Genomic DNA, 12,962 nt, shown 5'->3' with positions numbered 1-12,962 from the left:
GGTCTTTACCCATAAAGAAGGATTTTGAAGTCACCCCACCCAGTTCTGTTCCCCCACAGTTTAGACAAGATCCTCATGCTCCACTGGCCACACGAGTGCCCTCAGAAGGTTCAGACACAGGTGGAGGGAGCTCCTTGTGACCAGCAAAGAAAACAGGATGGGGCACTGCCTCACTGAGGACCTGTGAGTGGGAAGGAAAGTGCCAACGGCAGCTCTATAAAAGCTCCCTGGCCAGGGGACCTAGGGCAAGCAGTGGTTTCTCCTCCTTCCCCCTGGGAAGGGCCAGGAAAATGGCCCTGGTCCTGGAGATCTTCAGCCTGCTGGCCTCTGTGTGCTGGGTGTCGGCCAATATCTTTGGTAAGTTCTGAGGCCATGGAGCCAGACATGGGGAGGGAGCTCCAGTGTCAGCCAGGCTCTGCCTTGGGCCTTTGAACAGATGCAATCGAATTTAATCTTCACAGATGCCCACATGTCAGTAATTTGCTTTTTTTTTTTTCAGATAAAGAGGCAGATCTAGAGAGAGGCAAACTGAATTACTTGAGGTCACAGAGCTAGTGATTGATGGAGCAGAGATGGGAAATGTGGTTGATCTTCCTAATTCAATTCTAGGTCACCCTCGCCCCGCCATTTTGGCAAACTTTTGGCATTGACCTTGGGTTTTTATCCCCTTAGCTATTCCAAAGTTTATGTCATCCATAAGAGGTATTTAAGAAGCCATAGAAAAAGAAATCTACTTGTGGAGTGAAATAGCCCTAAGTTCTGTCCTTGGCTCAGCCACTAACCTGTGTGACTTGGGGCAAAGTGCCAAGCTTCTTTTTTTTTTTTTTTTTTATTTAAAAAGTAAAATAACACATACCTCATGATGTGGTTGTGATTTCTGGGTAGGATCCTATGTGTTACAAGAGTTCTCAATGGAGAATACGTCATGTACGTTATTAATTAATTTGTATTTCAATGTGTATCTGGAAGGTGCTACATCTGCAGGGCATGGCTTGATAGATTCAAGAACTTCCTTATGGCTCTCTAACTTACTCCAAATAGCCTCACGGGAATTGCGGCGGGGTGGGGGTGGGCGGGGAATGTGTAGTCCCAGCGTTGATTTTGGAATCCTTCACTTGCCAGCTACGTGACTTTGGGCAGACGACTTACACTGCCTGAGAGTTGGTGCCTCATGAGTGACAAGGATATATTGCCTGTCACCTCTTAGGGGAATGTTGCACATTAAATGAGTTAATGTCATACTGCAAAAAAGTGTGCTTAGCTGCCAAATTTTAAGATAGGCTGTCATAGGTAATGATGATAATCCTGGAAAAGCATCTGTGCTTACGAGAGCCCATCTCTCCTGGCAGCCCAGTCCACACTCCTCTGATGAACCACTTTTCTTTTCCTAGAGTACCAGGTGGATGCCCAGCCCCTTCGTCCCTGTGAGCTGCAGAGGGAAAGGGCCTTTCTGAAGCAAGCAGACTACGTGCCCCAGTGCGCAGAGGATGGCAGCTTCCAGTAAGGCTTATGTCAGCAGCAGCTTATGTCAGTAAGGCTTGGACTTCTCAAGGTCCAAGATGCCATAAACAGCATCTCGTGCCTTCCCCTCTCTTCCCAAGCTCTGCCCTACAACTCCTTTGTGCTTGTGAGGCTTGGACACTGTCATTTGGAGGTGCCTGCCTTTCAGTTCCCCAAGCTGATCAGCACTGGACAATCTGACCACGTGAACCCCAATCCATGCTTCATCCTCCCACTGCCCTCCCTTCTCTTCCTAACATCACTTTTTCTGTGATGGCTTGAATAAACAACGTGTGTGGGGGTGGGGCAGAGTTGAGGGGGGTGTCAAATGATCTGTGCTTTGGGACCTCTCCCTCCTCCAAGTATCCTCTTGAGAAGCTGGGGTGGTGGAAGCAGAGGCGGCCTTGACTTCCCAGTCCTTAGCTGCCGCCGACACTGCCTGGGCCAGCTCTCTAGGCTGCCTCTGGGCTTCTGGGCCGCTGTCTCCTCATTGAGCTGCTCTCTGAAAGGGGTTTCTCCAGCTGCCCTAATGCAAACTTGGGGCCTGAGACCCTCTCTGTGGTGAGTGTGGTAATGATCTAGACAATTCTTCCCTGCGGAATAGACAGGAATCCTTTGCACTGTGCAGGCAATTGAAATTTCCCTGTGCTATTCCAGTCATGTTGAATCAGGGGAACTCCATCTATATGACTGCGTTCTGGGAAACATCTGGGAAACATCCCTCCCTGTCGCTATCTTATGTATACTCTTAATGTGCCTAACCTCCCACCAGTGTACAGAGACGCTTAGATCTCTGGGAATTCTGGAACAGCAAGGAAGGAGTTAAGGAGGAAGTCTCACTTTCCCCAGCCTTATTTATGTTCCCATTCCTAAGTCTCTTGTTCCAGGCTCTTGCAGTTTCAAATCTGGCCTCTCTTCAGGAGGCTTTGCATACGCTGTTCCCTTTACCTGGAATATCATTTACCTTCTTATAACTTCTTATACCTTCGACCATCCTACAGGTCTCAGTTCAGTCCTGATTTCTGAGGAGTCAACTCTATGACCTGGCCTGACCCCACCCATGTGCTTCCCACTATACCCTACCGGCCCCTGACCCCACTAACATCCCACCCCGAAGTCCCCACTCCCTATCCATACAGTGTGGGCACTGCCTTTACCCTCTGCAGCCTCATAATGACTGAGGACACTTGGTGGATGTGGCTGAAGCCCTGCACTCCAGAGTGGATCACTTGCTTCCAGGCTGGCAGGCTGGACAGGTGGTGAATGAATGGCTGGGGCAGGAGCCAGAGCAGGTGTTAGCCAGGCAGGAAAAGTGGGGCTTTTCCATTCCCAGGTCAGCCACCCTTCTCCACTCCACTCTCTCCCTAATTTATACAAACCAAAACTTGGAAGAATTGAAACGAAGAAGAAAAGTAGCCTCGGTGGGAGCCGGCGTGTGGCTTTGGGGGCCCATCCCAGAGTCACCTGTCTGTGTCTCCTCCTCAGGACTGTCCAGTGCCAGAACGACGGCCGCTCCTGCTGGTGTGTGGGTGCCGATGGCAGCGAAGTGCTGGGCAGCAGGCAGCCAGGCCGGCCTGTGGCTTGTAAGTGGGAATGGGGGACGTCCCTTGGAGGGACCCTGCTAGGACAACTCACTTCCAGGAATGAGCACTGGGTTTGGGTGGGTGACTGAGCAGGTCCTCCCTCTGGGCTGCTGGCTTCTCCTCTGTGAATAAGAATCATTCCTTGCAAGCCATGGAAGGCCCTCTTTCCTGCAGGACCACTGTGAAAGTCCAGTCATTTGTTCAACAAATATCTACTCAGTTCCTCCCATGAGCTAGGCACTGTGCCTGGTGCTGAGAAGACAATGGTGAACAGATATCAACGTCCCCTGAAATCAGAAAGTCACCAGAAAAATACGAAGTGCCTTCTCACCTGTAGTGTGAGGTGTTTCTAAAATTTAAGACTTGGGTCAAAGCTATCCAGTTAAGATAACTATTGTAGTGAGTAATCAAAGAAACACAGACCCCATTTAAAGAATGTCATAACCCTAAAACAACAGCTAACTTAAGGCAGCCACCTCAAAATGAGGAAATTGAACCTAAAACCAAAACTATCCTTTGATGGATTAAAAGCTCTGTTTGGGGCACTGGTTTTATGCATCTAGCGTGGCTGTCATGGGAGCATGCTGACCCCATACTCTCCTGCTGTGTGAGCTTGGCTGAGTCAGGCATCCTCACTGAGCTATGAGTCCTCACCTGTAACATGAATATAGCATCTGCCTTGTATGATGTTGTGAGGATTTAGAACACATGTAAACACTAGGCACATAGTAGGTATTGAATAGGGGGTGATCGTTGCTAATGTCTCAGTCCATTTGTGTTGCTATAAAGAAATGCCTAAGGCTAGATAATTTATGAAGGAAAGAGGTGTGTTTGGCTCACAGCTCTGCAGGCTCTGCAGAAGAATGCCACTAGCTTCTGCTGCTGGTGAAGACCTCAGGCTGCTTCCACTCATGGTGGAAGGGGAAGAGGAACCATCTGTGCAGAGATCACGTGATAAGAGAAAGCTAGAGAGACAGAGGGTGGAGGTGCCAGCCTCTTTTTAACATTCCGCTCTTACGGACACTAATAGAGCTGGAACTCACTCACTCCGAGGGGAGGCATTCATTTATTCATAAGGGATCCACCTCCAGGACTCAAACACCTACCACACTGGTGATCAGATTTCAACATGAGATTTGGAGGGGACAAATGCTGAAACCATAGCAGTTAATGTCACTAACCTTCACTCAGAGTGGTGAAGCAGCTTCCCCAGGGTTACACAGCGAGCCCGGGGAGAAAAGTGGACTCAGAAAAGCTCTGCTAATACGAGGCCTGCACTCGATCCCATCTCCCCTCCACAGTACTGTGCTCTGGGATACCTGACTGATTGATGTGGCACCAGCGAGATCTGCCCTTCCCTAACTCAGTCCACAGGATACTAGCTAGGCCTCTTCTGTGGCTGCCACCCCATCACTGGGTGTCCTTGGGTGTGTCATTACCCTCTCAGCTGTGTTGCTCTGGGGAGGAAGCATGAGTTTTCCTGGGCTCAGTCCCCTGGAAATTTCCCCGCAGTTCTAGCTAACACTGCTCCTTGTACCCACAGGTCTGTCATTTTGTCAGCTACAGAAACAGCAGATCTTGCTGAGTGGCTACATTAACAGCACAGACACCTCCTACCTCCCTCAGTGTCAAGATTCAGGGGACTACACGCCTGTCCAGTGTGACGTGCGGCAGGTCCAGTGCTGGTGTGTGGATGCAGAGGGAATGGAGGTGTATGGGACCCGCCAGCTGGGGAGGCCAAAGCGATGTGAGTTTCACTGAGCGCCTGCACCCCTTAGAGCTGGGGAGGGGCTGAAGCTTTCCTCACTGCGATCCAAAGCGTTTAGGGTTTCCTGCCGAAATGGGCAGAGAACCAGGTCCTCAGTAGGGAAAATAAAAGCTTCAAAGGGAAGATTTTATTATTCTCATATTTCCATATGGTAGACAAGCCATATTTGCTGGCTGATCATTAGACACATAAGCAGGATTTCACTGAACATTGTGAGTCTCCTGTTGCAGACCCGAGTCACTACGTGGGTCTCTAACTGTCATGTGTATAGTGCAAGCACAGCCATGTGCTGCATACGGGTGTTCTGGTCATCAATGGACCACATACATGATGGTGGCCCCATAAGATTATAATAGAGCTGAAAAATTCCTATTGCCTAGTGATGTAATGACGATATTGACCCCGAGCCCGAGCAGGCTTAGGCTAATGTCTGTGTGTATCTGTTAGTTTTTAACAAAAAAAGTTTAAAAGTAAAACAAAATTTAAAATAGGGAAAATTTATAGAAGAAGGATATAAGGAAAGAAAATATTTTTGTACAGCTGTACCTTGTGTTCCTGTTTTAAGCTAAGTGTTATAAAGGAGTCAAAAGTTTTAAAAAATTAAAAAATTGATAAAGCAAAAATGTTGCAGTACGCTAAGGTTAACTTATTATTGAAGAGAGAGAAAAATTATGAACTGAGTGTAGCCTGAGTGCACAGGGTTGATAAAGTCTACAATAGTGAATAGGAATGTCCTCGGCTTTCACATTCACTCACTGACTCACCCAGAGCAACTGCCAGTCCTGCAAGCTCCGTTCATGCTAAGTACCCCATACAGTTGTACTATTCTTTATCTTTTATACTGTATTTGTACTGTACCGTTTCTGTGCTTAGGGATGTCTAGATACACAAATACCATTGTCTTACAATTGCCTACAGTATTCATTACAATAACATGCTATACAGGTTTGTAGCCTAGGACCACTAGGCTAGACCATACAGCCTAGGTGTGCTGTAGGCAAGCCATCCAGGTCTGCAGAAGAACACTCTATGATATTTACACAACGATGAAACTGCCGAACGATGCATTTCTCAGAGCTCATCCCCATTGCTAAGGGACACATGACTGTATATGCTGCTCGACTGCAGAAACATGTGTCTACTCATACATAAGAATTTTTTTTTTTTCATGAAAATGTTTAGGTCCAAAGAGCTGTGAAATAAGAAATCATCGTCTTCTCCATGGGGTGGGAGACAAGTCACCACCCCAGTGTTCAGCAGAGGGAGAGTTTATGCCTGTCCAGTGCAAATTTGTCAACACCACAGACATGATGATTTTTGATCTGGTCCACAGCTACAACAGGTAAGGGGAGCCGGGGTGTGCCTGTCACTGGGCCATCACCTGCCGAAGCCCACACTCACCTTGAGCTGGGGGCCTCCATGTGTCATACACGCAGCATGATAAGGAATTAAGAGCCACCTCATTCTCATGAGCCGTGCTGGGCATGTAAAGTGCCACAGCATTTTTTAACAAGGCAAACTGGCAATCGGTATTTAATGAAAAATAGATGTGGCCTCTGGCCAATGAAATGTAAAACATCAGAATGTGAAGACATATGGGCTAGGGTGCCTACTGCATCATTTTTCATTGTAGCAGGAAACTGGGAATAAAGTGATCATCAAAAGGTAGCTGGCTGAATAAATGTGAATCTGCCATAAATATATATGTAGCCATTAAAAAGACTGCATTAGAGCTGCTAGAACATTTGACCTGGAGAGGAAGCCACAGTATATTATGATAATACAATACAAGATACAAAGCACAGAAAATATAATATGCTTTAATTTTTAAAGAACAAATAAGCAAAAAGATTCTTTATACATGCTTATATGACTGTATTACTGTGCAGGTCTCTGCATAAGACTATGTGAGTACAGAGTACTAGGAAGGAGCATACAGTACGTGGTCATCCCGGGCTGCTTTAGGGCCAGGGCTGCTCTGCAGAAGAAAGAGTAGGCAGAAGGCTGGGCGCAGTGGCTCACAACTGTAATCCCAGAACTTTGGGAGGCCGAGGTGGGCAGATCATGAGGTCAGGGGTTCAAGACCAGCCTGGCCAATATGGTGAAACACCGTCTCTACTAAAACGAATGCAAAAATTAGCTGGATGTGGTGGTGCGCACCTGTAGTCCCAGCTACTCAGGAGGCTGAGGCAGGAGAATCACTTGAACCTGGGAGGCAGAGGTTGCAGTGAGTCGAGATTGTGCCACTGCACTCTAGCCTAGGTGACAGAATAAGACTCTGTCTCAAAAGAAAAAAATAAAATAAAATAAAACATAAATAAATAAAGAGGAGGCAGAAAGGAGATCTGCAGAAAAGGAAAAAAGGCAACATTCCCAAAAGCATGGATATCATTATATTTGTGAATTTTTGTAAACTGTGTGTATATGTGCGCTTATGAATAACTTTAAAAATGTAAATAATGATATAAACAGAGAGAGGATTATAGATCTTGATCCAAATAGCCAGGGTAGCTTCTGGTCACCCACGGTGGCCACTTGTTTATTGTAAAGGGTTCATACAGACTTCAGATGTAATTGAACCATTTGGAGTAAAAAGAAAAATGAATACTAGTCTGCAAAGACTGATATGAATTCTCTTGGAGAACTTGAGCCTCTCTGTGGCTGGCTTCCAAAACAACCAGTTTCTTTCCCTGTGTGAGGGAGGAAATTCTCATGGGCTGTGCCAGGAGGAATCTCAGACTAGCAGCCTGTGTGCCGAACTGTCCCTTAGGCAGACTTTGTTTGAACTGCATCATATCTTAAAAACTGGAAACTTTTATTAGGTTTTACCACATGAAATTTCCATTTTGTAGGTTAAAAGTAGTTGAACATGAGCAGTTTCATATGTTCAACCTAAAACACACAATTCTAAATTCCTGATTTTAAAGAACAAGGGTGGGAAGCTGCACGCACGCACTCACTGGTGGCATCAAGACATTGGCTTTGCTGCTCTTTTTACACCAAGGACACGCCCTTCTGTGCTCCAGGTCCTTCTGTGCTCTGTTGCCACACCCCTGCCTACCTCATCCATTTATATGACCTGCCTGGTCCTGTCTTCTGCCTTTGCCACTGCTTAGCACAGTGACCTGGCCGCTTACTCTCTTAGAGCCTCGGTGTTTCCATCCATCAAATGGAGGACAAGGCCCTGCTCATTACATCATAGTGAAGATTCGATGAGGTCTTACCTATGAAACCATGGGTGCGAATTTACAAAGTTGTAAATTACTATACTTCCGTAGGGAATTCTCATGCATCAGCCAGCTTCAGCAAACGTAGGTTAGATTTTTCTCCTCCACACCTGGCCTGCCTGCGAGCACGTATAAATCTCAAACAGCCAGTTTTACTGAATGCTCATTGCTACAAACCAACGTATTCTCAGTTCAAGATCACCTGACTGCTTATTATATATAGGGAATTTTATATCCTTTAACCTACCTTAATACTTACAGAAATAATTAGATAATTATAGTCCCTACTATACAAATGATTATTGAAACACAGAGGTAAAGGAACTCACGCTAATAAGCTTAGGTGCTAGAACTGTCTGGCTCCTTTTAGTATCCCACATAATGTAACTCATCTCTGTTCCCCCGGTGCATGGCATAGAGCCTTGCATGCAGCAGGTCTGGAATCGGTGCTTAAGGAATTGGTGAATGATCCGAGACCCTGGTGGGTGCCACATTGAAGTTGAGGCACAATTCACAGCTATTTCCACAAGAGGGCAGTCGAGTTAAATGCAAAAGTTCAGAACTAAGCATCCTTTGTTTAAAAGAAACACAAAAATTTACTCCTGAAATGGGATCTTTTTCATTTTGTAAGCAAGCATGTCTCTGAGCAAATTCTGGTATTGAAAGGTCATGGGAAGGGTTGGGTGGTTGGTTACTGGAAGCCTAGCTGTAATCAGGGATTTTCCGACACTTAAGTAGACCTGGGCAGTCGCTGGCCCAGTGACTCCTCTGGGCACAGTGGAAGGAGCCTCGGAGACCATATAGAGGGCCTAAGCTTAGCAACTCAGGTTTCCAGGTAAAATACGAGACGGCAAGTTATGTTTGAATTTCAGACAGCAGAGTAGTTTTTTTTTCAATGTAAGTATGTTTCAATATTGCAGCAAGCATTTGAAGCCTGGGATTGGGGAAGGGTATATCATAATCACCATTGGACTTGGATTTCTGAAAGAATGGAATGGTGAGGGGAGAGCAGAGTGCGTGCAAGGAGGCAACCCTCCGAGTTTGGAGGCTACTGCACTAGTCCAGGCAAGAAACAATGTTGACATGGAGCAAGTGTTGGAGAGGACAGCCGAGAGATGGGGTGAGACTGGAGGAATATTTACCAGATGGAATCCACAGAATTTGATGAAGGAATTGATATGGAGGTGAGGGTCGGGGGAAGTAAAGAATGACTCCTAAGTCTGGTTTCTGGATGGATTCTTGAGGATAAATTTGAAAAGGAAAAGCCATAAGCTTTGTTTTGGGATATTGAATCTAAGGGGATTTTTTGGGAAAATTCAAATGGAGAAGTGACAGAAGGCAATCACTTCCCTGGGGCTACCAGAAGGCTGGAATCCTGTAGGCAGCTCATTCACTGACCTGTTGCTGTCAGTGAATTTTTGTGCTGGGTGATGGTTTGCACTTGAATTTGGCAATGGTGTTTGCCCATCTGAAGTAGGTCCTTTTGCCCTTCAAGAAGGCCACTGCTTACAATATCTGTTTGGCTGGAAAATTTTAAATAACCATGTTGTAATGGGGAGCAAGCTTCACTGGTCCTTCTGACTCATGCCCCATCTTTCATATTGCACTAGCCCAACCATTAATTGTGCACACACATTCTGACCAAGCAGATTATAAGTAAAGGTCTTAAGAGCCTTTAAGCACAGCTAATGCCATTATCAAAGCCTTAATGATCTGAGTTAATTGACTTCTTTATTAACCCTTGTCCTTAATGACTAAACACACTCAAACTTCTTAGCAACCAGTCTAACTTCAAATGCCTTAGCCACCCATGCTACCCAGATTGCCCAGTGGGAAGAAGGACCAGATGTGTCTTAATATATGGTAAAGGGGCATTGCAACCAGAACGTGGAAGGTACTGTATGGAGAAATCTTCTCTATGGAACCACCAGATCACCCTCACTACAGACACCTGCAGTGGTTGGCTATGCATCAGGTGCTCTGCTAGGCTACAGCCCCCTCTTATTTTATTTTATTTATTTATTTTTTTTGAGACAGAGTCTCACTTTGTCACCCAGGCTGGATTGTAGTGGTTTTTAGTGGGATGGGGTTCACTATGTTGGTCAGGCTGGTCTTGAACTCCTGACCTCAAGTGATCCACCCATCTCAGCCTCCCAAAGTGCTGAGATTACAGGTGTGAGCCACCGCACCCGGTATGGCCTCTTCTTTTAAGGAGCACCCTCCCTAGTGCAGGAGAGAATGAAATGCATGGCTCATTTGTGAGTCAGTGTTTAGATTTCTAAATAACTGCCTGTGGGAGACGTTAGAGAATCTGACTGAGCCCGGAGGCAGGAATCGTACTCTGAAAATGAACAAGACCAGATGCCCAGTGGAGACCAGAATTTCGCATTCCTCTGAGCCTTGGTTGTAATTTCTCTGTCTAGGCTGGCCATAATCTGAGCATAAACTCAGAAATGCCACCCCTTGCCTCTAGCATTTGCTTTCTTGAGGATTCTTCTAAGGCTACCTGAGAATTTGCTTTTTATTCAACGAAAGGAAAACATCCTTTTCCACTAGATCATGGGCACAGAGAAAATTCGGAAGATCCTAAGCTTGAACTCATTGGTGGTTGCAGGGCAGGGCTCCTGAAAGACTGTGCTTTGTTGGAGTGGTAGTCCAAAATATATGTTATTTTTTAAGTTTTAAATATTGTGTTGATTTTATCTTCCTCCTTTCTTCTGATATGCCCAAAACAGGATAAAAATGGAAATTAGAGGGAATCATGAGGAAGGCAAAATAAAAGTAGAAAATCAGAATAAGGCAAGGCAAAGATTGGCCCACATCACTCATTCTACAAAGTCATAACAAACGTGAGGGGCTGCATATTTGACTCTGAGCTCCCTGTAACCAAAGAAAAGAAAAAATAGCCTAAGTTACTTGGTTTCTACCAGATAAAAATAAGAGTTTATCAGGGATCACAATGTTTTCTTCTATTGATGATGGAGGGAACTTGGTTCCTCAGATCCTCAGGTCCTCATGAAGGGGAGAACACCGTATGCCACAGGGGACCATAGGACTTGACAATGTCCTGCTACTGAAGGACCAGTGGTTTCCAAAGGCCAGTGCCTATAAAAAGCATCTTCAAGGCCAGCAGGGCCTCCCAAAGTGCTGGCTCACGCCTGTAATCCCAGCACTTTGGGAGGCCAGGGTGGGCAGATTACGAGGTCAGGAGATCAACGCTATCCTGGCTAACATGGTGAAACCCTGTCTCTACCAAAAATATAAAAAATTAGCTGGGTGTGGTGGCGGGTGCCTGTAGTCCCAGCTACTTGGAAGGCTGAGGCAGGAGAATTGCTTGAACCCGGGAGGCAGAGGTTGCAGTGAGCTGAGATCACGCCACTGCACTCCAGCCTGGCGACAGAGCCAGACTGTCTCAAAAAAAAAAAAAAAAAGTATCTTCAGGTGCTGTATTTCAGAGACTGCGAATCTTGGGTCCTGGCGTTCTCTACCAGACTTGTACCTCCCTCACTGACTACCAATATCTCAGTTTTCCTTGCTGCCCACACCTGTGGTTCTGTCTCCCACCTTGAAGTTGGAGGCATGTAAACCACCCTTCTAGATATGTTCTTCACTCCTCTGTTGTCTCCTGGTCAAATCACCATTCATGGCTTTAGAATCCCACTCAAACTCACCTCCTTTGGGGGCATTGTTTGGTCCAGCTGGCCAAAGGCTAGCGATGGAGCCAGACTGTCCAGCTTTCATCTGGGCTTTGGGTCCAGTCTCAGTCGTTTGACTTCTTTTGGTTGATGTGGGGCAGGAGATCTAATAAGGAGGAGACTAAAAGTATGACAGAGTCCCTGTTCCCTGATGACAGTAAGTCACTAATGACAGTAGCAGAATAATAGTTAAACAGTCTTCATGGTGCTAATTATTATTTTGGAGAAGGAGTCCAAAATGCATAGATGATGATATCATTTCAGAAATTAGCCACAGAATCAACTTGTATCAAATGAAATTGTGGGCACACAGGAAATTGGGAAGATTCAGAACTTGAAATCACTGGTGATTGCAGGACAGGGCCCCTAAAGGACTATGCTCTATTGGAGAGGTAGTCTCACCCTTTGGCCACCTGCTGTCGTTGGAAGGCCATTGGAAATGGACTTGGGATTCTTGGTCCCTGGTCTTGGCTGGATGATCTTGACCCAGTCACATCACCACGCAGAATCCCAGTTTTCTCATTTGGGACATGGAGATTTTTAAAGGGTTGTGAGAATTAAATGAGACAGATATGGAGAGTGTTCGGTCTGATTGTTCGTACATATAACCTGTGATTATTTTATGAATAGTAGTTAATAGCAACAATCATATTAGCACTTCTCACTACATACAGAATTAGCAAGAAGGGATTAAAGATGGCAGCACAGGGTGTCTGTCCTAGAGGTCAGCAAAGAACAGTCCTAGAGAGTGCAGATGGCAGTAGCTGGCCGTAGGGTGGTCTTACAGGGAGGGTGGGAGGACCCTCTCCAGAGCTGAAGACAGGGTGATCTCCAATATGCGAGAACAGGAATATCAAGAGTGAGGTCCATGAAAAAAACACTGGTAGGTCCAGGTACTGGGCAGTTTATAAGACCAGAAACCCCCAGAGAGGGGCTCTGACCATAAAGTTGTAGGATGAAGATGGCTCAAAGACCCTGGAAGTCATGTCTGCCATGAACCAGGACGTTGAGGTGGGTCTCTGGGTTGAATTAGCCGAGCATGGAACTAGAGTGATTTAAACTTGGGCCTCACACTGGAATGTGTTTCAGAACCTACCTCGGGCCAGCACTTGTGTCATCAACATCTATGAGATGCCAGGAAGAGTGAGGTGCTGGGCATATGGAGCAGTGTCAGACAGAGTCACATGCC

The 12,962-nt window shown here is 46.0% G+C and overlaps 1 protein-coding gene across 1 annotated transcript in view; it reads left to right on the top strand.

The window, feature by feature from the left end:
• Positions 1-290: 290 nt before the first annotated feature.
• Positions 291-12,962, top strand: part of TG (thyroglobulin) — a 274,315-nt gene continuing 261,643 nt past the window's right edge. Inside the window, 5 exon segments of the mRNA XM_017875139.1 lie at positions 291-357; positions 1,392-1,500; positions 2,986-3,083; positions 4,627-4,830; positions 6,034-6,193. Of these exon segments, the coding sequence (XP_017730628.1) occupies positions 291-357; positions 1,392-1,500; positions 2,986-3,083; positions 4,627-4,830; positions 6,034-6,193 (638 nt within the window).

This window comes from Rhinopithecus bieti, unplaced genomic scaffold (assembly GCF_001698545.2).
Source record: "Rhinopithecus bieti isolate Rb0 unplaced genomic scaffold, ASM169854v2 scaffold_7212, whole genome shotgun sequence".
NCBI lineage: Eukaryota > Metazoa > Chordata > Mammalia > Primates > Cercopithecidae > Rhinopithecus > Rhinopithecus bieti.
Note: the sequence above shows the minus strand (reverse complement) of the source record. Positions and strands in the feature narration are given on the sequence as shown.